Source organism: Acipenser ruthenus, chromosome 4, assembly GCF_902713425.1.
Source record: "Acipenser ruthenus chromosome 4, fAciRut3.2 maternal haplotype, whole genome shotgun sequence".
Taxonomy (NCBI): Eukaryota; Metazoa; Chordata; class Actinopteri; order Acipenseriformes; family Acipenseridae; genus Acipenser; species Acipenser ruthenus.
In genome coordinates, this window is record NC_081192.1 from 77,804,334 (window position 1) to 77,829,436 (window position 25,103).

General features: G+C 40.0%; 1 protein-coding gene across 27 annotated transcripts in view; it reads left to right on the forward strand.

Moving 5' to 3' along the window:
* LOC117400275 (CLIP-associating protein 2-like) overlaps nt 1–25,103 on the forward strand; it is a 151,557-nt gene that overhangs the window by 87,869 nt on the left and 38,585 nt on the right. For 7 of the 27 annotated variants that reach the window (XM_059022850.1, XM_059022852.1, XM_059022853.1 and 4 more), the window contains 6 exons: nt 1,125–1,226; nt 5,660–5,830; nt 6,069–6,113; nt 10,830–10,937; nt 20,728–20,790; nt 22,081–22,187. In XM_059022850.1, coding sequence (XP_058878833.1) covers nt 1,125–1,226; nt 5,660–5,830; nt 6,069–6,113; nt 10,830–10,937; nt 20,728–20,790; nt 22,081–22,187 — 596 coding nt within the window. Of the gene's footprint in view, nt 1–1,124; nt 1,227–1,362; nt 1,390–3,622; nt 3,650–5,659; nt 5,831–6,068; nt 6,114–10,829; nt 10,938–20,727; nt 20,791–22,080; nt 22,188–25,103 lie in introns of all 27 variants that reach the window. The other 20 variants (XM_059022847.1, XM_059022854.1, XM_059022855.1 and 17 more) reach the window with 5 other exon arrangements.

A 25,103-nucleotide genomic window follows, 5' to 3' on the forward strand; every position in this document is an offset into this window, starting at 1 on the left:
AGCACCAATGGGGGGAAAATAAGGTCCCGCACAGTGCAAATAAATCACTGTTCTGTCAAATTATAGTGTGGATATGCTTCACAAGCAGAACTGTTATTGTAGCATTTAAAAATATAAAATCCATTTATACAAAAAAATAAGAAATCTGCGTTTCCCTCTTCTTTTTTCTTTTGTATTTATTATGCTCTCATTAGTATATGTATGCAGATTCAGCGTCCGTCAGTTCTGGCAGATTCTACCATACTTGCTGAAGTGGTTTTCTCCCACTGCTAAAAATAAATAAATAAAAAATTGGTCACCTAGCAATTTCACCCCAAGGGCTACAGTGAAACATACTGTCTTTAAATTGGGACTTTAGTGAAGACCGCATGTGTGCGTGAGTACATTAATTATTGTAGATAGTAATTCATAGCCAGCCAGCATTTTTGTAAATAGCAACACATGTAATGTACAATAAAATAAACATTTTACTTGTTTCATCTGTGTCAATTCCCGTCCTGGTGCTTTAGTTTCTCAGCACACAGTACAGTTAGTCGCTCAGTAACGCGGTGCAAACAGGTGATTGATCGATCTGTATGAGTGTTTACGAAGGTGCTTTTTTTAAAAAAAACAAAACATGTATATCTAAATTTATAATGGTGTTTATTTTTTAGCAAAATAAAATCTATATTTACATCAGGACTACCAAGTTTCAAAAGGTACTGGTCCTTTGGACTAGTAGCACAATATTGTTAGTTTCTAACCCTGTGAATCATTAGGGACAGGTTGGAATAAAAACCTGGACTGGAATGGAATTTTGGTGTTGTCAGTCCTGAGTAGCAATACAGTAATCTGTATAAATAGTAATAAGTTTAAGTAGTAGTCGTTCTTTTCTAGTCTTTTGTTGATTTGCCATTGTTATGTTAAAGAAAAATATATATTCTTCATTTTAAAGGCTGAATATGAAACAAGGAAGGGTTAAACCCTTAAAATATAAATTTAGTGCTCCAGCTGTTATGAGATGTGTTGAAGCTTGACTATGTCTTCATTTATTATGGGATTCTGACAATTCTTGTGTTTTGTCCTGGTAGTGCTGGCATTTAAGTGGAAGGTTAAATAATTCAAGCTGCCTGTTTTTCTTCCAGGTCGGGTTCGCTCAAAGCTGTCAGCAGCCTCTGGTGGGATTGGAAGCAGTCAGGTAGACTCTCGGGGACGCAGCCGGACAAAAGTGGTTTCTCAGTCTCAACGTAAGTCCCCATCATTCTTCTTATTTCTGACAATGTGCTTTTTTAATATATATTTTAGCTTGAGACATTGTGCATATGTTTAAAAGTTATTGATAAAACACTGCTGATAAAACACTCAACATTTTTTGTGCCTTAGGTTCAGAATTGCCAGAAAGTAACCCAGGTATTTTCTGAAAGTGTTCACATTTGGTTTTGGGACACTTGCATGCACCTCTCACTTGGAGCCGTGCTTTTGTTTTATAAGGTATAACATTGATATTAACAAAGACCTAATCTTTAAACTGATGAACTTTTAGAACTAGAGAATTAGTGTAAGTTGTAATGCTGTGAAATCCATTAACGTACATAAGGCCCTCTGCAGACCCTTTTGAAATGACTTGGGGCTTGCTAGACTTACTATGGACACTTCCACAGACATAAGGTTGTAGCAACAGTACTGACTAATGTGGTCTGCATTAATTTGGAGTGAAGTTATTTCTTAACACTCAATGTGAGAAGCTGCAAAGGTTTAGAAGTGAAGCTTCATGGCAGTCTTCATTGTTTTAAATATAATGTTTTAGAAAGAGGTTACTTGTACTGGAGGAAGGATGCAACAACACCAAATACCAAATCTGATTTCTGTCAACCTATTGGACCCCTTAATAAATATCTGTCTGAAATATCTGTCTAAGTAGTGCAGAGAACGCAGCACTTTCACATGTGCAGGGATAGCAGTCCCTAAATTAATGCTGGGTTCTAGTGCATCCCTCAATTCAGCAATAAGATCAAGGATGACCTGTGGAGTGAGCCGATAACGTTTTAGCACCGCATCCTCCGGCATCCCAAACAAAGTGACCATGGGATTGAATATGCAGGGTCGTCTTCGTATTGCCCTTCTCCTCCGAACGTGCTCCTGCCTCTCCTCAACAAGAGCCAAGTCTCATCAGCAATTTTCTACATCACATTAGAATGTGTGCGTCCACTTAGTATCCAGATCCGGCCCAATTTCATGGTCTTTTCTTCATCAATATAATTGTAATGGATTAATGATAGCAAAGTGAAAACTTGATAGAGGGTGCAGATCGCCAGATGAACACATTCTTTACATATGCCTCATTTTTAGCGGCCACTAAATTCTTTACAGCAGCATTATGGGGGTTTTGCACCTGCAAATCACTTTGCGCATATCCTTACATCCCCCCTTAAATGTTTAGCATTATAGGAAACTCAAATGCTACACATGTTTGTTTGTTTTTTCTTTCTGCCACACAGTTGTAGCCTGGCTGTTGCTTCTTTTTTCAATTTTTGTTGTGGTGTGAATCACACTGGCACTATCACTCTCAAAACAGTTTCACAGCGCCGGGGTTCCATTTGTTGTCGTACACATCCAGCCAGAAATAAATGAGTATACGTTTTTAAATATATCCATTTACTCTGTAAGACAACAATATCCTTTAAAGTAATTAATGTGTTATTTTAATTGTTTATTTATTTATTGTGGAACACCCCTGTCTGTACAATTTTGGAATGGAATTCGATGGTAGCAAACCAGTTAAAAGGTCATCATAATGCAAATGTTTGTTATTTTCAATCAATATTCAGTTTTATTTATAATTTATTTATATAATTTTCTATATGTATCTATCAGTAGCTAATGTATTTTATTTCCCCCAATGGTTTACTTTGTCTAACAGAACGCCCAAACCTTTAGCAAAAGATATAAAGATGTCAAATAATACTTCACGCTCAAGTATCTTCCTGTGAACACTAACCCCCTGGTAAAAACTCATCTCTATTTAGGATGTCAACTGGTTGTAAAGAATGCTTTCAGGTTTCGCATGTACCTGAAGTGGAACATTGACTGGGGAAAGATGCATTTTAATCTAATCCCTGCTTAACCCTGTTTTCAAAGTCTGCTAAGGATATCTCATAGTAAATTTATATGCTTATAGCTGTAAAAGCAAAGTGCTTCACATAGCTGTTAAAAGCTAGAACTAAAGTGTGTGTTTCTACCAGACTGTGAATATGTCATAATGTACTCTATTGTTACAACAGTAGCATAGGCTTTACTTTGTGTTCTTATTTTGTATTCCTTTGTGGCTGACCTGAGCGTGCTCTGACTTGTGTTCTAGCTTGCAACATAAGTGCAGTATATTTATTTTTGTTTTTTAGCTTTGCTTCATCTCTTGCACACACAAACGCAAGCATAAAAACTGCTTTTTTCCCCCTGTTTAAAAATAGGAGGGGTAGCAGCATTGCTTTCAGCACCTCCCTTTTTGTTTGTTGTTTTTGTTTCTATTAACTGACCAATGCTCTCTAATTTCCACATGCCATTCATTTTGTTTTAAATCTGCTTTGTTCCCTCCCTGTCCATGGATTACAATCCTCCCCCTAATCCCGCCTTTCCACTTGTTCAGGATCACAGTCAGCTAACCCCATTGGTGGTAAGACTCTACAGATACTCAGTGTGTGTCCTTGGTGTTTGTACACCTCAATTCCATGCACCCTCACATCATTATTAGACAGAGCACTCTGTAGAACCACCCATTTCTCACCCTTTCTTGCTTGTGAAGTTAGCAGCCTTGGTCATCATTAAACATCTGTATTTCAAACACTGAAGCTGTCAGGATGGCCCTTGCCACTGTTTTGCTCATCTTGTGCTGCTAAACCGTGACTGCAACATGCTGGTGATGTGAACTGTTCCTTTTGTTTGCTTGATATGCTTACTTTAAATAATAATAATAATAATAATAATAATAATAATAATAATAATAATAATAATAATAATTATTATTTTCAATCTCAGTGTTGGTAAAAGTCAGCAGCTGAAACATTTGTTGCAGCTTTTAGATATTTGTTTGTTTTACAAATTTCAGGACTGAAGTAGGATGGGAGCTAGCAGGAGTCTTAACTACAGTTGAGTTATGCAATACCTATTAGTTGTAGAAATATTCGTTGTCTGCCTTTCTTAAGGGTTTTATACTTGCACAGCAAACGGTTGACTGCAAGTACGCTCTATGTGTCCTTGAGTTATAACTGTTATTTGAAAAGTGCTGTGGACTTTATCCTTTTTTAAGCTTTTGGATTTCACACCAGTTATCTGTGATTCTGATTCAACCTTTGCAACATTTGTTAATTGAAACTGTTCCTGTTATCCAGCGATTTTACAGAGCACGGATCTTTAATCCCAATGACATTGAATGACAGAGATTCCACTTGTCATATCATTAACATTGTGTACTGTACAGTATGTGCAGTGACTGAAGTTTGGTAATATGATGCTATGAGCCAGCATGCTGTGGGAATACATAGAGTATACAGCATGATGTACAGGCCAAAGCTGTTGCATGTGGCACAGTAGCCCAGTAGAACTGGGGCAGTTTCATTGTAGATTTTTATTTTACTCTTGGTAGTTTGATCTACTTGCTTAAAAAAATGTGTTGTCTTTTGTAAAACAGAATCATTAGTTAAGCAAGTACTTGATTTCCCTTTGTAATCGTCTTGGCATTTATTCCTGCTCTGAATTTCAGAAGATGTGTTTTATGAAATCCCATTGAGTAATTTCCACAGTCATAATCGATCACTGAGTTGACATTCAGTAACTAGTTTTTTATGTAATTGCTTGGGAAAACAACACCTTTTAAAATTGTTTTATTTTATTTGAAATGCGGGGGAGAAAATGATGGCAATGTTATTAAATTACTTTTGCTGAGCTTCAGTTAATACAGTAGGTGTGTTGGGATGGAAATAAGACTCCCATTGCATACAGGGTTTTCAATTCGTTTTAAAGTACGTGGCACCTTGAAGGTTGAAGGGGGCACCCATCTCTGAGACGTGTAGCACTGTGGGGGGGAGAGTGCGGAAGGGGAGATTGCTGTCTCCCAGTGGGAAATGTATGAAAAAAGAGATTTAAATGGTGCATTCTGGTGCATTTTTGCATGGTTTAAGCAAAATACCTGAAAATAATCTTAATATTTTTTTAATAAAAGTAGCCGCCACAAATATCATTTTAGACTGTGGATTGCGCCTGTTGTCGACTTATTTTGAAAACCCTGATTGCATAGCAGTTTAGTAAGACACACAAGCTTGTTACCTATACACAGGGGCTAATATAGCACATATTAAAACCTGGAATGGGTGAAACTGCTATGCAAGTCTTATTTCCATCCCTGGTGTGTATACAGCATGTCAAAGCAGTTTGCATAAACTATTTATAATCTTGTTCGTTTACAGTGATTTTTGTTTTGCGAGGTTTTTATGATAGAAGGACCATTTTCTTTGGAGAACTGTCTCAAAGCATATGTCAAACTTTTTTTCATGTGTGACATGGGGATCACATATCTTTTCTTATTTCGGGCATGGGGGATCACTGCCATGTATTTTTTTCTTTTTTAAAAAAATGCAAAGCCTTAAACAGGTACATAACTAGTGTTTCTTGTGTTTTTATCCTGCAGCTGGCAGTCGCTCTGGCTCCCCTGGCAGAGTTCTGACCAGCACAGCACTCAGTACCATGAGCAGCGGAGTCCAGAGAGTGCTGGTCAGTGCGGGCTCCGCACAGAAGCGCAGCAAGATCCCTCGCAGTCAGGGCTGCAGCAGAGACTCCAGCCCAACACGTCTGTCCGTAGGTAAGAAACTGCAGTGCAGATGGCTCTTGGTTTAGCTGTGACGCTGCCTTTTTATGACAAGGTCTAGGAAAACACTTTGTAATTGAGAAAGGTTAAACCTACTGTACATTTGTTTACATTGAAACAATATAATTTTCTATTAAATCCATTTCTTTTGTTTTTATCTGTGATCTCATGTTATGCCTATGTGGCTTACGAGAATGCTTAACTACCCTGTACTTTACTTTCTTACACGTAGCACCGTCAAGTCATCAGCAAGTCTTCAATGGCGGAAGTAGAGGAGGTAAGCATGGCTAATACATTACATAGATTTTTTCAAAACTGTAAAATACCACTTTGGATGCAGTTAAATTACTGTTGAAATGTTGGTAGAGGTTGTCAAATAAAACAAAGTAGAACACGCAAAGGTAGACAGTTTGTATTTAATTGCTTTTTATTATGCTGTGGGTTGTTTCTTTTATTCTACAGATGTATGGTGTGTTTCCATTGGTAGAAGTCTGTTAATGCAGTTGTAAACTTAAACATACAAAATGTCTGTTTTGCATTTTGAGACTGATTTACTGTGGTTTCTGTGATGTGGACTAGAAAGCCACGTTTTCTTTCTCCCTATTGTCATCATGTGATGGCATGAAGGATAACAGGACACGTCGAAGGTTTAACAGAGAAATGGGTCAGTCTCCAATACTTGGTACCAAAAGTGGGAACACACAGTTTTAGTTATCAACTGTGCAAGGTATGAATTTTATATAACAAGTGAGCCTTAAGATAATAAAATAAATGTCATTTTCAGTTGACACCATTTTTTATTCAATGACCACCCTACTGTTCGCCATCTTTATTTTGGTGAACCTGACGTTTCAAATCTACTGACGTAACAATGTTGAAAACCAATGTGAAAAATAGTCGGGTAAAAAAAAAAAAAAAAAGTGGCGATTGTGGTAAAACACTGGATTACAGTAATTATGAAAAGTTTGTACATTTTCAACACAAACTGCTGTTTGTATGTTACATATCCTGGTATTGACTCCAATGTGGAGTAGGTAATTAAAATGTTCTTATTTTGGATTTTAATATCATATATTTGATGAGAACTCAAACGTGCACATTTTATAAAAGCATTTAAAGAAGTAATGCATTCTGAATGTACAGATTATTTACATGTAGCAAATAAATCTAGGATATTTCTTGTGTAATTATTGACACCATATGCAACACGCGAAACCCGCATTTTGATGAATTGTAATTCCAACATGCAAGAAAAAAACAAACACAACAACAGCGTATTTAAAAAAAAAAAAATTTAATACATTTTCAGTAAAATAACACATTGAAAACGTATATAACAAAGGAGTTTAAGTCCAGGTACATGATGCACCTATCATGTCACAAATACCATTTCATGACATGTTCACCATTTTTGTCAAGATTCTTAAATATACGTGAAGTAAAAATAATGCAATAATTTGCAATAACGTGTGGAGTAGTGGTTAGGGCTCTGGACTCTTGACCAGAGGGTTGTGGGTTCAATCCTAGGTGGGGGACACTGCTGTTGTACCCTTGAGCAAGGTACTTTACCTAGATTCCTCCAGTAAAAACCCAACTGTATAAATGGGTAATTGTATGTAGAAATAATGTGTAAAAAATAATGTGATATCTTGTAACAATTGCAAATCGCCCTGGATAAGGGTGTCTGCTAAGAAATAAATAACGTATCAAACTTTAAAAAAATGTATCTTAATAAAATAAGGTTTCATAATAAAGATAAACTTGAACACATTTTACAGTGCCTATTGGTACCAAGTATTGGAGACTGATCCACATATATTTTTTAAAGGGGATAATGGCCCATGTTAACTTCATTTTATCATGACACTAGTTTTATTTAATTTTTTTCTTCTGTGCAATCAAGCTTGCGGAATACAAAAAAAAAAATAGTTACAGAGCTTAGCAAAACCTAATATCTGTCCATGCTAACATTTGAATGTAAGATTTTGTAAACAGATACTCTTTTTTTAACAGTTTGGTATTTAGGTGATTTGTGTTTCAGGGTGCTTACTCGTCCTACTGTCGCCTAAATATCATTCAAATGTTTTATGATGTCTTGTATGAGTTCTACTTTGTAATTTACTTAAATAATGGGACATTTTCACACAGAAAAAGCCGATGAGAAATGCTGTTTCTGTTCAAAGGCAGGACATGAGCATGCCATAACTGGTGCCATGGCATTATGCTCTCTAAAAATATCAAACGGCAAAAAGTCACAGATTTCCAGCATTAACCATTTTTGGCAGTTTTTACTGCCCAGTGTTGCCATTCTAAGGCATGTTTTTATTGTTTATCATAGTGCATTGAACCTACTATTGAGTTTTATTTGAAATGTGTACCCCAATAAAGGGAAATTACGTGTCTCCACTTTACTGCCAGGTATGTGAAGAGTTACTACCGGTAATGTTTAATGTCTTCAAAATACCAAAAGAAACCTAATAAATTCAATGACAACGGTTTTATATTATATTGTCTATTTTCTGTCATTCTCTGTAGACCATTATCTACCATGCTTACCATAAAACTATTCCAAGAACAAATCCCTTTAAACCACTGGGTCTGCTTCTGAAAAAAACCCTGAACCGAATTTCTTGGTTTGATTTAATCACCACTAGCGGTCTAATTTCTTTCCCCTTTAACTGATTTTGTGTGGAGAAGTTCCATTTGTTTGGTGGCAGAAATTACAGGTGCACGTGGTCATGTTTAAAACCACCTCACTTCAGAAATGTAGCTTTCAGGAGCAGTCCCCATGGCTGAAAAAATAAATTAGTAAGCCTGGTATATAATGATATAATTAGAAACAAGAAAACACACACACAGTTGTATAAAGGATAACAAATGAAATATTCAGAAATTGCAGATGGAATCCCTTTAAGATTACACCCCAGGCCCAACACTGACATCCTTTCCGGTTTTTGAGCCATGCTGAACCTGGAAGAATGGTGTGCTTACCATTCTCCTAAAATAATGGGAGGACAGTCATTGGAACGGCAGTGTTCTTCGAGGATGCTCTCCAGGGAGGGATCTGGGCAATAGAAAAGCAGCTCTACATTCATTGAGGCTATGACAGTATTTCTGGTCCTACTGAAGCTGGGAACCACTGTCCTATGCTGTAGGGAGTTTTAAAAGGGTTTAGTCAAATACACTAATCTTGGGTTTATGAAAAAGAAACAAATATAACTTTGGCAAAGAATAGTATTTGATCACCCTTACCCAGTCTCCTGATCCTTGCTATGCCCTGTCCTGGCAGCAGGTTTTTGACCTATTGTTTAGTGAAGTGCTAATAGGATTCCTAAAGTTTATAGTTTCTCAGTTTAAGGGGGATTATAAAGTACTGCTTTGTAAAATATTTGCAAGCAGATGCTACAGCTATTGTTTTTCACTGAATTTACCGTAGCAACGCTCCAATATAATGACCAGTTACAGTTGTTAACTCTGGTGGTCTCAAATGTACCATTAGAAAATGGATCTTGGATTTCCTTTAATCGTATTGGTCAATATGAGGTCCTAAATCTCTGGTAAAGGACCTTGAATGTTATTGTTCAAACTATGTTTAATCACTGTTCCAAATCGATCCACCAGAAAATACGTAAAATCAGTATTCATGTATTTGACCTTTCTTCTGCTTGATGAAAGAAAATCTCAGTAGTACACACCATCTGAATGTTGTCTGTCAATGTAGACTAAGTCTGCTTCATCGCTGTCTTATACGTTCAATCTATCTATTTAAATTTAGTAAAGCAAATAAAGTTTTAAAAAAAATTGAGAATAGCGTTTGCTGTCGGTGGCAATACAGTAACCACAATAGCATCTAGTCTCCGGTTTGAATCAAACAACTGCATGCAGTCTGATTTACTTTCAGTAACGTTATTTCAGTACTGTATATCACAGTAACAACACAGGACGGTGCTCTCTTCCATCAAAATAAAAATAAAAATTACATTTGTGACAAACATCTCTTCAAAGCATTATATATTTACCATAACCTACATATTTCTTATTGCATGGCTACTCTGTTTTAAACAGAAGATATGCAGAAAAAAAGTGCTCTCCAAGTAATCAATTATGTATGAATACTGTTATTAAGCACTAAGGCAAACGTTGTTATCATCATTATGCCCATTTCACAGTAAGACATACAACAAATCTGACATGTACACACGTAGTATTCCCCGGACTCGTTTCCTTTTTTTATTTTTTTAGTGTGTGGTGTACCCATGCTCTCGTGTTTTTTATGTATTATTTCATCTCCGCAAAAGGAGACGGCTTTTCATGACTAGCTACATCATTTTTTTTTATACTCGTGCTGTTTTCATGTCATTCGCTTCGATCCCGGTGTGCCTACTTTATTTTGTGAAAACCCAAGACTTAATTGCTGAACGCTTTTAATGGGGGGGGGCGTGACAAAATGTATGCTAAAAAAGGGGTCAGCATTTAAAAAGTTTTGTTCTAAAACAGCAAGTCTTGAGGTAAGCTTTTTCTTTAAACGCATCAATTTCTAGAATGGCAATAATTCTCCCTCATAATTTGGGTGTGTTTTCTAATTAGCCAGAGTTTAATGGGTTGATTTACTTACTTATTCCTTTGATCAGTTTAGCTGGAGTGGCTACATGGACATCTGGAGGTTTAGGGCTGAATTGCAAGTTAAAAAAACAAGTTGTGAAAAACGCAGGGCCCTGCTTATAAGATGGCTTCTCGTTATGTTAAATTCCCTTGCCTTCAGCTCGGGATGAGGCAGGCCTTACCAGACGGTTTAGCCCTCTTCTGATTCTATTGCTTAATTCATTTGACACAGGACCTGCAGAAAATTAGCCATCTCTGTAGCATAAAGCAATGCGATGTAACGGACAGCACTTGCAAATGAATATTACAGTTGTTCTCTCTCTTTCTCTCTTTTTTTTTTTTTTGTTTTAATATTTTATCGCTGCTCTCTGTCCTCCCTGATTCCTGCTAGCGCGAGGCAGCCGCATTCCTCGTCCTAGTATGAGTCAGGGCTGTAGCCGGGAGGCCAGCCGAGAAAGCAGCAGGGACGCAAGCCCTGTCCGCTCTTTCCAGCCCCTTGGTAAGTACACCAAGACCCCCGCCCCGCCCAGCCCCCTGTAGTGCATGGCATCACCTCCTTCCCTCCCTCGCTCTCCACCTTCCATCCCCCTACCTCCCCACTCCTCCATTTAAATCCGCTTGAAATAAAGGATCATCATATCCCATGTTATCGTGTCCAACGTCCTTCAAGCCCTTCTGGAAAGAATACTTCTTATCAACCCTTTCTCTCTTTTAAACAGAATTGACTACTCGATGCTTCTGTCTTAGAAATGGCATTTTTAAAAAGCCAACACAAACTGATTTAACAAAACCATTTGCAAAGGATAAGTTCCGCAAATTGAGCAATACAGTACGCTGCATGAATGTGATCACCATGCACATAGCAGCAGTCACTCAAAATTTAACACTGTGGGCCGTGATTTTCATAGACATAATTTTGCAGATGCTGTGGCTTTTTGTCCTGTCCTGTCCTGTCCTACATATGGCATCCTGAATAACTTGAGGGATCGTGTTACATGGAATTGGCTTGTGAATGAATCACAACTTGCTTGCAAATTGTTGCATGTGACTTCTCTCTTAATGTGTGGTGGCTTAACTGTTTTGGAGCCAACTAGGTGTATTCTCTCGCATACTTCAATTGCAGGTAATTTCAGAGGTTGTCAAAATCCATCATCACAGGTTGCTTCCTGATTCCAGATGTCATTGATAAATAGAAACGGGGTGCTTTCTGTAAAATCACGCTGTATATTATATCCAGTTTCCAAATTGACACATTGATTGGAACATAATATAATATGCAAATGTCACGGTTTACATTGCTGCTTTAGTCTCTCAGCCTTTAGCAAGTGCTATTCTGCGAGTCATTGGGTGTCTCGTCTGCATGGGCTTTGTGATTTTATGTTAGTAACAATAAAGGATGTCACGACATGTCATAACAGGGTTTTTTGTCTCTTTTTTTCTTTTTCTTTTTTTTTTTTAATAGTAACAGGAACAGTTTTTCCCGAAAAAAGAAAAACTGTTTTATTCAGGCATATTGGCATACCGTGACATCTCTTTATCAAAGTAGTATTCAGTATGTTTTATGCGCTGAAAGCCAAAATTAATCAAGTTCCTGTGTGATTTCTAAACTGGGTAGTAGTAGAGTGCTTCTGCCCATCCTGGTTGACAGTCAATGGGCTTCAGCTTGCTTTTGCATTGGTATTGTTTTTAATTTATATTACAGTGCCTTAATACAGAGTAGTCCACAGAGTTTAGGCTCTTTATAATGTTCATTTTATATTCAGTAATCCGTCGCATATCCGACTGCGGTGGGACCAGAGTAAGGGCGGATATGTAAAAAGTCGGATGAATGAATCCTGTTTTAAATACCATTATACACAGCTGTAACAATTACAATATTCACACAATTATTATTTTGAGATTCAGATTTTATTAGGGAGCGCCCCTAAATCCCTTGCTTAGAAAGGGTATTAATGCTTGTGACAGAGTAGCTGTCTGCCGTGTGGGTGTGTGCATTTGCTGCTGAGTGACAGGCAGGAGATCGAGACGGAGGTTGAAGTTGATACGCCCCGCGGGTGAACAGGATTTATTTACATATCAAGTCAACACACTGTACCGCTCACGTGACACTTCCAGTAATGGCAGCATACAAAAACTTTGGTAGGATCTACAATTTCTGAACTAATCTTCTCTGTTCAATAATAAACTAACGTTGCTGAAGAGATTGATCATGACGCATAAACGACTAGGGTGGATATGTGACAGACGTATACGCGACGGATTACTGTACCATTTACTACAGAAGCCAATAGCATTTTGGCATAATCAAATATCAAATATAAGCATAGCAATAGTGGTTATAATAATAATAATAATTAATAATTAATAATAATTAATAATAAATAATAATAATCTTTATTTTTATATAAGGAATGTTACAATTTTTACAAACAGTTAACCTTTGTAGAAAGGTTTATCTAACCAAACTTGGTTAAGGAATATTAAAAAGGAAGGAATAAAAAAAAAATTTAACCTGAAAATTGTTCTCTTCCCTAATGGTTAATGCCTTCATTTTCAAGGCCTAAGTATCTTGAAGTGGTGCTTATAGCTGGGCCCGATTTGGATTTATTTATTTAATTATTTTTTTCGTCTTTTCTACGGAGGGGAAATTTGTCTGCCAGTTGCCCATAGAGGAAAGTACAGGCCGTAGTGTATGTCTGACTTCATATAGTCAATAGAAGTTTGGCCTTTGCTTAATACTACACATTTTGAGTCTCAGCCTTTGTGTTTTACTCTGAGTATACTACACATTTTGAGTCTCAGCCTTTGTGTTTTACTCTGAGTATACTACACATTTTGAGTCTCAGCCTTTGTGTTTTACTCTGAGTATACTACACATTTTGAGTCTCAGCCTTTGTGTTTTACTCTGAGTATACTACACATTTTGAGTCTCAGCCTTTGTGTTTTACTCTGAGTATACTACACATTTTGAGTCTCAGCCTTTGTGTTTTACTCTGAGTATACTACACATTTTGAGTCTCAGCCTTTGTGTTTTACTCTGAGTATACTACACATTTTGAGTCTCAGCCTTTGTGTTTTACTCTGAGTATACTACACATTTTGAGTCTCAGCCTTTGTGTTTTACTCTGAGTATACTACACATTTTGAGTCTCAGCCTTTGTGTTTTACTCTGAGTATACTACACATTTTGAGTCTCAGCCTTTGTGTTTTACTCTGAGTATACTACACATTTTGTTTTCTATTTTGCGGACGATTCATCAAGGGTTTTGGGGTTGTAGTAAACTGATGATGATGATGATGTCTTTTATACAGCATGTGCAAATCAGGGATTAGCCCCTGGCTAATACGCATTAACCATTCAGCCCTGGTGGAGTGTAAGGTGCTGATGAATGAACACTATGCCATATTTTCAGATGCCAAAAAGTTTCTGTGCTTATTCACACCTTGACAATATGTAAACAAATGCTGCCAGGTGGTATAAAGTGGTTCCCTTTCAAGTAGGGAATATTAACCATTACAAAACAGGTGTTTCCCTTTTAAGACGTCCGAACTGAAAAACTCTGTACCAAAGATTCCCGCCAGAGTAGGGAGGCTCTGCCCCGCAACCATAAGCAGCAGCGAGCCCTATAATCATCGGCATTTTCTTTTTTCAGCCATGCTGATTACTACTGAGACAGATATCTCTATATACCCATTGTTAGTCTGTTTTAGCTTGGTTTTAAGTGCTATATATATATATATAAGTGTACCTACTAGCAGCTCGATGCTGTTTTAGTCCTGCTTCTGCAGTGCTATTAAAAGGGTTTTTCTATTTTCGTGCACGAATTTAGAATTAGCCAGTGGCTGACTCGCAGGTTAGCATCCCTGTTGATTCACCACATACAGTGCAACTCGTCGCCCCCGATCCTTAGGGACCAAGGTTACTGCTTCGGTGCAGGCTGCTGCTGGTTTGGAGTTTTGCACTGACTACACAGTTTAGCCAGTGGCTGACTTGCATGTGGGCATCCCTGCGAACTTGTCACTTGCAGTAACTGCGATTTATCACCCCCGATCTCGCTTGCGAGTTTGAGGTTACTGCTTCGGTACCGAGCGTCTGGACAGAGTACACGTGTAGGTACCGAGCGACGTATCGGCACCGAGTGGCGTGTCGGTGCCTAGTGCACCGAGTGCAGTGTGCAGGTACTAATATACAGTACCCCTAAAAAAAAAAAAAAAAACACTTTTAATGTATTGCACAGCTTTATTAACATGTCTGGGTTCCATGCATGTACTACTTGCAAGGCCAAGCTGCCTGCAAAGAAAGGGCGGTCACACAGAGTGCATTGTGGTCCTCGGACCCGAACATGCACAGAAGGCTTTGACAGACATCACTTCATGTGATATCTGCATCGTTCAAGAAACATGCTCTCGAGAACCGAGTAGCACGTCACTGTAGGGAACGATCCCTCACGCCTGCTCAGCGCCCCCCCCCCCCCCCCCACCCAAAGCCCACAGATCATGTTCGGCAGAGCAACAAGATCTGCGAAGCGGTTTCGAGCCAGCAAGCAATCCTTGTGGAGCTGCTGAGAGAGCACTTGGCTCCATCGTCACTGCAAGTAGTGTCACCGAATGCTCCACCCTTGCTGGCAGTGACTGATGAGATAGATGACAAGCTCTCTATTGCTGCCTCAGAGGAGGTGGATGATCAGCTGGTCCTCCCATCAGATGATGCAGAGTCTGACATGCCAGTGGCACAGCTCTCGCTTTCGGCCAAGCTTATGCCTTTAATGCAGTGTTACAGTTGCCCTGGCCTGCAGCGCAGACTGTAAGGCGCTCTATTTATGATGAGCAGCCGACAGTTACCCCTGCTACCCCTCCGGTCCACCCGGACTTCCTGTACGAGTTACAGTCCACCTGGGAACATCCTGTCATGGCTGTGGCGGTTTCCCGTTCAATGGATGCACTGTACAGGGTTTCTGGTGCTGACAAGCTGGGTTTTACCCACTTTCCACCAGTAGAGGCCCCCATTGCTTCACTTGTGCAGCCTTGAACAAGGACGCAGCATTTCCAAACAAGCAATGCACAGTGACTGAGGTCATTCTCAAGAAAGCATATACAGCTAGCGCTTTCTCTGCTAGGCTGGGAAGCTACAACAGCATCCTTGTAGCTTACCAGGCACACCTGATCGGGTCCATTGCCATCACCCGCAAGCCCTTGTCTCTCCAGTTAGACGAGTTGCACTTGATCTCGAGGAACCTGCTCAGGCTGTCCAAGCTTAGTGGACAAGCTATAGGCAGGAACCTGGCAGCGTTGGTGGCTGCACGCAGACAGCTTTGGCTCTCCCAGGTACGAGTGCTGGATGGAGATAACACTGCTTTGCTGGACGCTCCCATCACCCCAAGCCACACATTTGGTCTTGCGGTAGACGAAATGCAACAGCAGTCGCAGCATGCATGGGAGTCCACCAGGGAGTTGGTGCATCTTCTTCCAAAGCGCCCCCCTCCACCGCACAAGCCTGCACCACAGTGGCACCCTAGACCACAGCCACAGAACAGACCAATTCCGCAGGCTGCTGCTTCTTCGGTCGCGCCAGCCTGGAGGAAGCCTGCTACCAATTTCCACAGAGGCCCTGTGCCTAGACAAGAAACACAGGCTGCGCCACAGGCAAAGCAACAGCCCTAGGACATTGCTGCCACAAGCCCAGAGCTCTTTCTCTAGGAGCCACCTGGACTACTGGAACCAGTGCACCACAGACCCCTGGGTTGTCATCACGGTGCAAATTGGTTATTCTCTCCAATTCCAACACAGCCCCCCACCTTTCCGGGGCGTGGCAATAAACAACTGTCACTGACCCACAAGCCGCCGCCCAGGTGGCTCAGGAGGTAACAGTTTTGCTGCAAAAACGGGCCATTTGCATAGTAGACCCTCGCAACAAGATTGGGGGGTTCTACTCCAGGTATTTTTTAGTGCCAAAACGGGATGGCGGCCTCAGACCGATCCTCAATCTCAGACAGGTGAACCTGTGCCTGAGTCGGCGACGGTTCAAGATGCTGACTACGCAACGGCTGTTGCAGTCCATCAGGCCAGGCGATTGGTTCACCTTGGTGGACCTAAAGGATGCCTATTTCCACATTCCCATAAAACAAATGCACAGAAAATACCTGGGGTTTGTTTTTCAGGGCTTAGCGTACCAGTTCTGTGTTTTTCCTTTTGGCCTTTCTCATGCGTGTTCATAAAGTGCATGGAAGCTATTCTGGCCCTGTTGAGGCTCAAAGGCGTCAGAGTCCTCAACTATCTGGACGACTGGCTCATCTGCGCAAGGTCTCCAGTACAAGCGCGGGAGCACACAGAACTTGTCACCAGCCACCTACATCAGTTAGGCCTGAAGTGAACGAAGCAAAGAGTCTGCTAGTACCCGCCCAGATAGTCACCTATGTAGGGGTGCGCTTGGACTCGGAGCTCATGTTGGCCATGATGTTGGCTCATGTCTGCTGTGGGCACAAGTGAACCTCCTCTCACTCAGGGCAGTCCGCCTGCCAGGGGTGATCAACTGGGCTGCGGACCTCTTTTCAAGGGGGGGTCCCGAGCGGTGCAGTGGAGACTCCATCCCCAAGATTGTGAGCCTCATTTGGGAGAGGTTTGAGCGGACAGAGGTGGATCTCTTTGCCTCTCCGGAGTCGACACACTGTCCCCTATGTTTCTCCATAAAGGAAGACGGGGGACCTCTGGGAGTAGATGCGCTTAGGCCACCGGTGAAGGATTTAGTTCCTCGCTGGAGGTTAAATGTGGTGCTTTATGCACTGACAAAACCTCCATTTGAGCCCATGCATTCTGCTGAGCAAAAATGGTTGCCCTTCAAGACAGCTTTCTTGCTTACCATCACCTCCGCTAAGCGGGTGAGTGAAATGCAAGCATTTTCTATTTCAAAAGCTTGTCAATTTTTTTCAGAGGCCAGAACGAAGGTCACCCTTCGTACTAACCCAGCTTTCCTGCCGAAGACCATCTCGGCTTTCCACATTAATCAGTCGGTGGAATTGGAGGCTTTCCATCCCCCTCCTTTCCAATCTGACAAGGAGCGCCAGCTCCATATGTTTTGCCCACTGCGGGCGTTAGCATATTATGTGGAGAAGACTAAAAGCTGGAGGCAGTCGGAACAACTGTTTGTTTGTTACGGGGTGAAGTCCCAGGGACAGGCTCTGTCTAAACAGCGTCTGTCCAAATGGTTAACAGGCACGGTACAGACTGCGCACGAACTGGCCAATCTGCCCCCGCCCGAGAAGCTCACCGGCCATTCCACCATGTGTCAGGCGACTTCATGGGCATTGTTCCACGGTGCTTCTATCCAGGACATATGCAGTGCAGCGGTGTGGACGTCTTCCCACACGTTTGCAAGGTTCTACCGGCTGAATGTCGTGGATCCGCAGAATCCTGGATTTGACACAAGAGTACTGAGGGCGGCATCCCAGTCCACCTTCACGATATAACATTAGAGGTGAGTTCATGTTAATGTTCTTGGAGCATTTGTATGCCATGTCCTTGCGACAGCTTGGGTATACTGACCCATTCTGTAATGGTTAATATTCCTTACTTGAAAGGGAACATTGGGTTATTATCATAACCCAGGTTCCCTGAAATAGGAATGTTAACTATTAACTTAGGGTTCGCTGCATTCATGGTCGCAATCTTGAAGAAAATGGCGATGATTGTAGGGCTCACTGTTGCTTGTGGTTGCGGGGTGGAGCCTCAGCAGTGCCTCCCTACACTGGCTGGAATCTTTGGTATAGAGTTTTTCAGTTCGGGTGTCTTAAAGGGAAACACCCATTTTGTAATGGTTAATATTCCTATTTCAGGGAACCAGGGTTATGACAATAACCCAATGAAATCAGATATATTGATTTATGTAACAATATATTTTTTTTATCTGCCATTCAGTACAGAAACCATCTGAGTCTACCCCTTAAACTCCAAAGGGGTTGTTAAATACTACATAGTCTATTGGCTCTGGTTGGCTTGTACCGTAATATCATTTATTTGTAAAGAGAACCATTGTGTTTCTCTTAAGGAATTACAAGTCAACCTCTGCTTAATGTAGGCACATCGGTGGCTTTAACAAGGCATATTCAAAGGTTGTCACAAGGTGGAAAGTGTTGTGTATATTTAAGCATTACACATGATCTGAAGTTGCAGTTTTGTGTTCACTTTAAAGTAGTAGAAATCATAAACCAGATTATATACCCTTTTCTTCACCTTGGTGTAAACAGCAAAAAGGTTTTAAATCTGGCATCGTTTGCATGAAAATTTAAAAAGCAGGTGTTAAATGCTGGTTTAAAGACTTTAAAAAAGGGACCAAATACAGATCATTCCTTTAGTTTAAAAACATCTGTTAAGGTGTGTCAGTGTAAGTTGCTTCAAATGAATATTGTACTGAGGAAAGGCAGAGATAAGTGTTGTCACTATCACCAGTGTATTGCATGCTTTCTGTTCTTGTGCATTCTTCACTATCTTTGCCTCCTTCAGCACTCTACTATTTTAAAAAAGAGCATCTGTTTTCAGCTTGATGCAGCACTTCTGGCTGTATTTAATTATTGAACACTACAATAAATCTCTATTACCTTGACATAATGGGGAAATAATTCCACTGGCCAACATTTCCTTATTCCTTGGATTGGGGTTTACATACCCCAATGGAAATTTATAATTTCAAGACATTTCTCAACATAAAATAATTATAGGAAAAATCTTTTGTAGCAAAAGTTTTGCTTTTGTGGATAAGGAAAAAAAGCATTTTTTTTGCAAAACTCCAAAAACGATTCAAAAGTATTCATACCCTTTGATGCTATGATAGTACTGTCTACAAGGTGTTAGAAATGTCAGTATGATAATGCAGAACCTAATTCTAGAAAAGTCTAGAAAATGCTGGATTGTAGGTGAACATTCTTAGAGTATAAAGGGTTAGGCATAGGATGATTGTTGTCATTTCCAATAAGTACATATGGGGAAAAGTATAGAGCTATCTGAAGACCTTAGGCAGAAAATTATTTATTGTCATAAAGCTGGAGAAGGATACAAGAAGATTTCTATGATTACCATTTGACTATCCCAATTTCAACTATTGTTTCTGTTTTCAAAAAGTATAAGACTCATTGTGCTGTCACAACGCTCCCTCAGTCTGGAAGAAAGAAGATTCCTTCACCAAGAACAAGTAGAAGAATTGTGAGGAAGGTTAATAACAATCCGAGATTGACTGCCAAAGATATTCAAAGTGAATTGGCAGCAAGTGGGTCTGGGGTTTCCATTTCAAACATAGGTCGAGTATTGCATGGTGAAGGTCTCAATGTTCGCAGGCCAAAGAAAAAGCCACTCTTAGGAAAACATCACGAGGACAATCTCTTAAATTTTGCAAAATGATATTTGAATGATGGATATGAGTTCTGGTCAAAGGTTTTGTGGAGTCATGAAACACAAATCGAGCTATTTGGTCACTCTGATAGTCATTACGTTTGGAGAAAGTCTGGTGAGGCATACAAAGAAAAGAACACCATAGCTACTGTCAAGCAAGGAGGTGATAATATCTTTCTATGGGGCTGTTTTTCATCTAATGGCACAGGAAATTTAGTTACAATACATGATAAAACAGATTCCTTAGCATATAGAAAGATATTGGCCAATTATCTGAAACCCTCCGCTACAAAACTTGGTTTAAAGCTGAACTGGACGTTCCAACACAACAACAATCCAAAGCTCACATCAAAATCTACTTCAGAATGGTTAAAGAATAAAATCAAGGTTCTGGAATGGCGTAGTCTAAGTCTCGATCTAAATCCGATTGAGAATCTTTGGTATGAGTTGAGAAGGCTGTGCACAAGAGTTTGAATGAACTGGAACAATTTTGCATTGAAAAATTGTCAAAAATCACTAAAGAATCATGCCAAAAGCTCATTGACAAATATCCTAATCGTTTAAAAGAGGTTATTATTGCTAAACAAGCCTCAGCTAGCTATTAATTTCATTTTCCTTGTCAAGGTATGAATACCTTTTGAATTTAGAATTTTTGGGAGTTTTGCACAAAAAAAAATGCTGAAATAATAATATTTCTTGTAACTTATTTTCCTCAAAAGCAAAACTTTTGCTACAGAAGATTTTTCCTATAATTTGTTTTCGAGAAATTTCTAGAAATTATAAATTTCCATTGGGGTATGTAAACTTTTGACTACAACTGTATATATTGTTGCTGTGTGTTAACTAATGTGTTATGCACTATACTAACCCTCACAGTAATAGACAGGGTCTGTGTGGTCCTTTAATTCCAGTTTCCAGACACCACTCCAGGTCCACAGGTGCCCTCTACACAGCTGATGTTTTGGGGGCTGCAGGTGAAGATTGAGTAACACAATGCTACCATCTGTCCACATAGCTCCATGCAATTTTTTTTCAATTTGGGTTGTCCATTTAAAGCATGCATCCTAGTTTTTATTTATTTATTTACTTATTTATTATTATTATACTTTGCCTATTTTAATATAGTCCTCATGATTGTTTTAGTTTTACATTTTTTGGCAGATTGCTACAGAAAGATACAAATATATAAATCACAGCAACGTTTCTATAATTTCTGTAACGCTTGGGTTTTACAGAACCGGTTATGAATACCTAAATCATACACCAACAAATGTCTGTCCTAATTAAAAAATATATATGCTATTACTTTACACAGACCAAGCTGTTATAAATGCTGTGGCCTAAATAAAAAACACCACATTTCTTACGGTTTGCTGCTGTTTTTTTTTAAAAAAAAAGTTCCCTTTCATGGACTCAGTGACCCTGAAATAGAAATATAGCCATTAACCTTCAAGGTCGCTGCATCCATTATTGCAGCAGGCTTGAAGGAAAAATGACAGCAGTGTTTTTGTGCCCTCTGGGGCAGGCCATGACTGCGTCCATGCTCGTCAAGCAGCTTTAATATATCTTATTCAGGTTTCGGGTCTTTAGGAGGTAAAGACCTGTGCGGTAATGGTTACATTTCTATTTCAGGGAACCAGGGTTATGATAATAACTCAGTGTTTCTTTTACTATTTATTTAAGCACACATAAAGGGTGTAAAAGTCATATGCAGTTTAATTTTGAATTCATGTATCCAAAACAAAGGAGGAACTTGACAGGCTATTTAGCAATACTTTATAGCATTCTTTCTCCTGAGTGAATGCTGTTTTTATGTGGCATTCGTAACTTTCTGCAACATGCTGCTTCATCTGTTCGAAAAAGTGCACTTGGTATACTGGCATGTTCATGATTTTTATTGATTTATTTTTGTCTTTTTGTTTTAATTTTATTAAATAGCATCAGTCACCCTCAACCTGTCTAGTAACCGTCTTTCTAACTTTCTGTGTGCTGATCATTCTTTTAATCAATCGTAGTTTAAAGATGCTTTATCCTTATCTCAAGCTACATTCAGACACATATTTTGCTAAGGGGAATTGCCAAAAACTCGAGATGGATTATGATATATGTCCTGATACTGTCTAAATACTTGTTGGGGGAGTGTATCTGAATGTGCATGTGCATACAGTGTGTGCAAGCACTATACTCGAGATAAATATACAGCATCTTTTAATATGCTGTGTTTCTCTTTGTGATTCGTTAACAGTCCGCTTTGTGTTTTGTAGGTTCTGGGTATGGAATCAGTCAGTCAAGCAGACTGTCCTCCTCGGTGAGCGCCATGAGGGTTCTCAACACAGGCTCTGATGTGGAGGAGGCGCTAGCAGATGCATTGGTATGTCCCTTTCCCAAATAGCCCCTTAATACATACTTAACCATAAATGGTCTGCTGGGTTGATAAATGTAAACTGTCAGCAATTGTTTAAAATGGAGTCCAAAAAAAAAAAAAAAACAATAATGTGTGAAGAATTTGTTTTGGTTAAAAGGACAAGAAATATTGTAGTGCCTTTAGCTAAGAATGGATGACTCGGTCACTTTTTTATCTTGAACAATTTGTGTTTGTTGTAAAGCTGTTTTGTGCTGCAGTTTTTGATAACTACCCTACGCAATATAGTGGGGGGGACTGGTGTCGAGTAAAATGGGTCCCGTGGAAATTGAATGATCAATTTGGTTTTTGCTGGAATCTATTATATACCATACACTGAACCTGAAAATATTTGTCACCAATTTTTCAGACCATAATTTCAGTCATTCTTATGCAAATGAAGTATGACATCGTAGCTGTATTTATTTATAGAAATGCATAAATGGCCGCATCTCCTGCAATCTACAACATAGATTTACACTTTTGGTTCCTATACATATGATCTGGGGGTCAGTCTTTCTAGTGAAATACGTATTTCAGCAATAAAGCATCACATATTCATTTTTATACAAATGACGTATGACGTCATAGCGTAAATGTGTAACTGACCGTATCTCTTTCCATGCTTGATATACAAAACAAATGTTGGTTTCTAATCATACGTTTTGGCGTTCATCTTTCTAGTGAAATACTTATTCTAGTAATAAAACAACACAATTGCATCACAATAGGCTATTTCAACAATAAAATGCAGATAGCCTGGACATATCCCTCAAGCTGTCTTTCGACACCTGGACTAGAACATCGTCATCGCTGTCGTCTCCTGCACCAGTCTCATTGTCCATATTCCTGTTTTCACAAGCTGCCTCACACGAGGTGCACATGTCCGTACACTGCTTTCTACATGAGCGGTTAATTGTGGTGCAGCTCACTTTGCAGCTTGCCTTCCTGACACCATCTGTGAGACATTGGCAGAGGGCTGGAGATGCAGTTTCACATTGTTTCCGCACCATTGCAACATGACTTGCTCAGTTAGTCTTCTGTACCAGAGCTGCCTTTGTTGGTGGCAACTTCTCATCAGTGTACTGGTGCTTACTAACAAGAAACCATGATTTCAATTACACAAGAGTAGATGTTAAAACTTCATGCTGATTTGAACTCGGCTCTCGCCAAGATAAGCACCAACTAAGACGCAGCATTACAGTAAACTAATGTAATCCATCTGTGTCTCCATCCATTTGCGTTTCCTTCCATATGATGATGTAGATATCCTTCTCCATATGATGATGTAGATATCCTTCTGCCTGGTGTTGATGGCTGAAGTGTAATGCTGGCTCCGGGGATCAGCTTATTTTGCCTCCCTAGCGCATCAGCACACACAACGGCTGCGATGCTGGCTCTGGGGATCAAGCACAGTGCGGTCTCCCCAGCGCATCAGCATGACAAATGTCTGGATTGGGCTAAGTAGGGTACATCTCTGGGGTCTTCAAGTGGGCACCTTCCATCCTCTGTGTTTTGTCGACTAGCCCACAACACCTCAAGAGGGCTCGACGGTGATTCTGGCATCCCAGTATCATCCCCCTCTGTCCCCCACTCAACTCAGCCCAGCTTACTTACCCGTACATCAGCGTTTCTTTCTATTGTGCTTGAGATCCCCAACCAGAAATCAAGAAACCAATGCATTTTTTTCACAGAAGAGATTGCCATGCCAGGCACAGAGTTGACATGTGTAACGCTCAATCGCACTGACATCATCTTCCTGCAGGTGTGGCACTCTCCCAAGGTTGCCAAATGCCTATAGAATGTGAACATCCATTTTCTGCAATGCATTCCAGCAGGATATTTAGGATTTTCCACAGTGTGTGCCAGTTTGATCACAACCACTAAAGGCATGGAATCCAGACTAGCTTATCTCCGAGAGCTTCATATATTGGGCCCAATGTGATGGTTCGCTGCTTACATCCCATTCAAATAAGTAATGATGTGGCAGGGGAGAAATCCTGGAATCCCCACAAAGCCAGCACTAGCATCTCTGCGTAGCATCAAGAGTGTAGAGCAGATTTTGGGTATCTGTTTCCTCCTGTGTACTGTCAAGGTGATCTACCATTCCTCATGACACTTCAGGATGTGTGATGCCAAGTAGAGACAATTTTTGCTTGTTGACTTGGCTACTTAGAAGTTGTTTTAGTGTAACTTTTTCAATGACAGGATCATCGGAGATATGATATGCAATGCTCCTGTGATCATAGGAGGCTGTGTGGTCCAGTGGTTAAAGAAACGGGCTTGTAACCAGGAGGTCCCCGGTTCAAATCCCACCTCAGCAACTGACTCACTGTGTGACCCTGAGCAAGTCACTTATCCTCCTTGTGCTCCGTCTTTCTGGTGAGACGTAGTTGTAAGTGACTCTGCAGCTGATGCATAGTTCACACACCCTAGTCTCTGTAAGTCGCCTTGGATAAAGGCGTCTGCTAAATAAACTAATAATAATAATAATCTCCTTGTCGCAACTTTCTCTCCTTTAGCGAATTTGGAATGTCACATCTGTCAAAAATGACATGAACTTCGTCAAAGTCCTTGCATTTGCTGTCAACAATCTCCAAGAATTGGTTGGCAAGATCACAGCCGGTTCCCCATTGATTGAAAATTCCTTGCAGCAGATGCATTCCAATGCATAATATGCGCATGTAGTCCATGGGTACATTGAGATGGTGAATGTCTACCATGGACCAGCTCTGCTTTTACTGGAGAACTAAGATACCAGTTCCAACTTGTACTGGGTGCTCTCGTTAATGGCGGAATGCAGCCTCTGGAGATGATTGGGTTGATACAGTACCTAGATTATTTGCTGCCATTGGGGGGGAAAAAGAATTATGTAGTGATCTATAT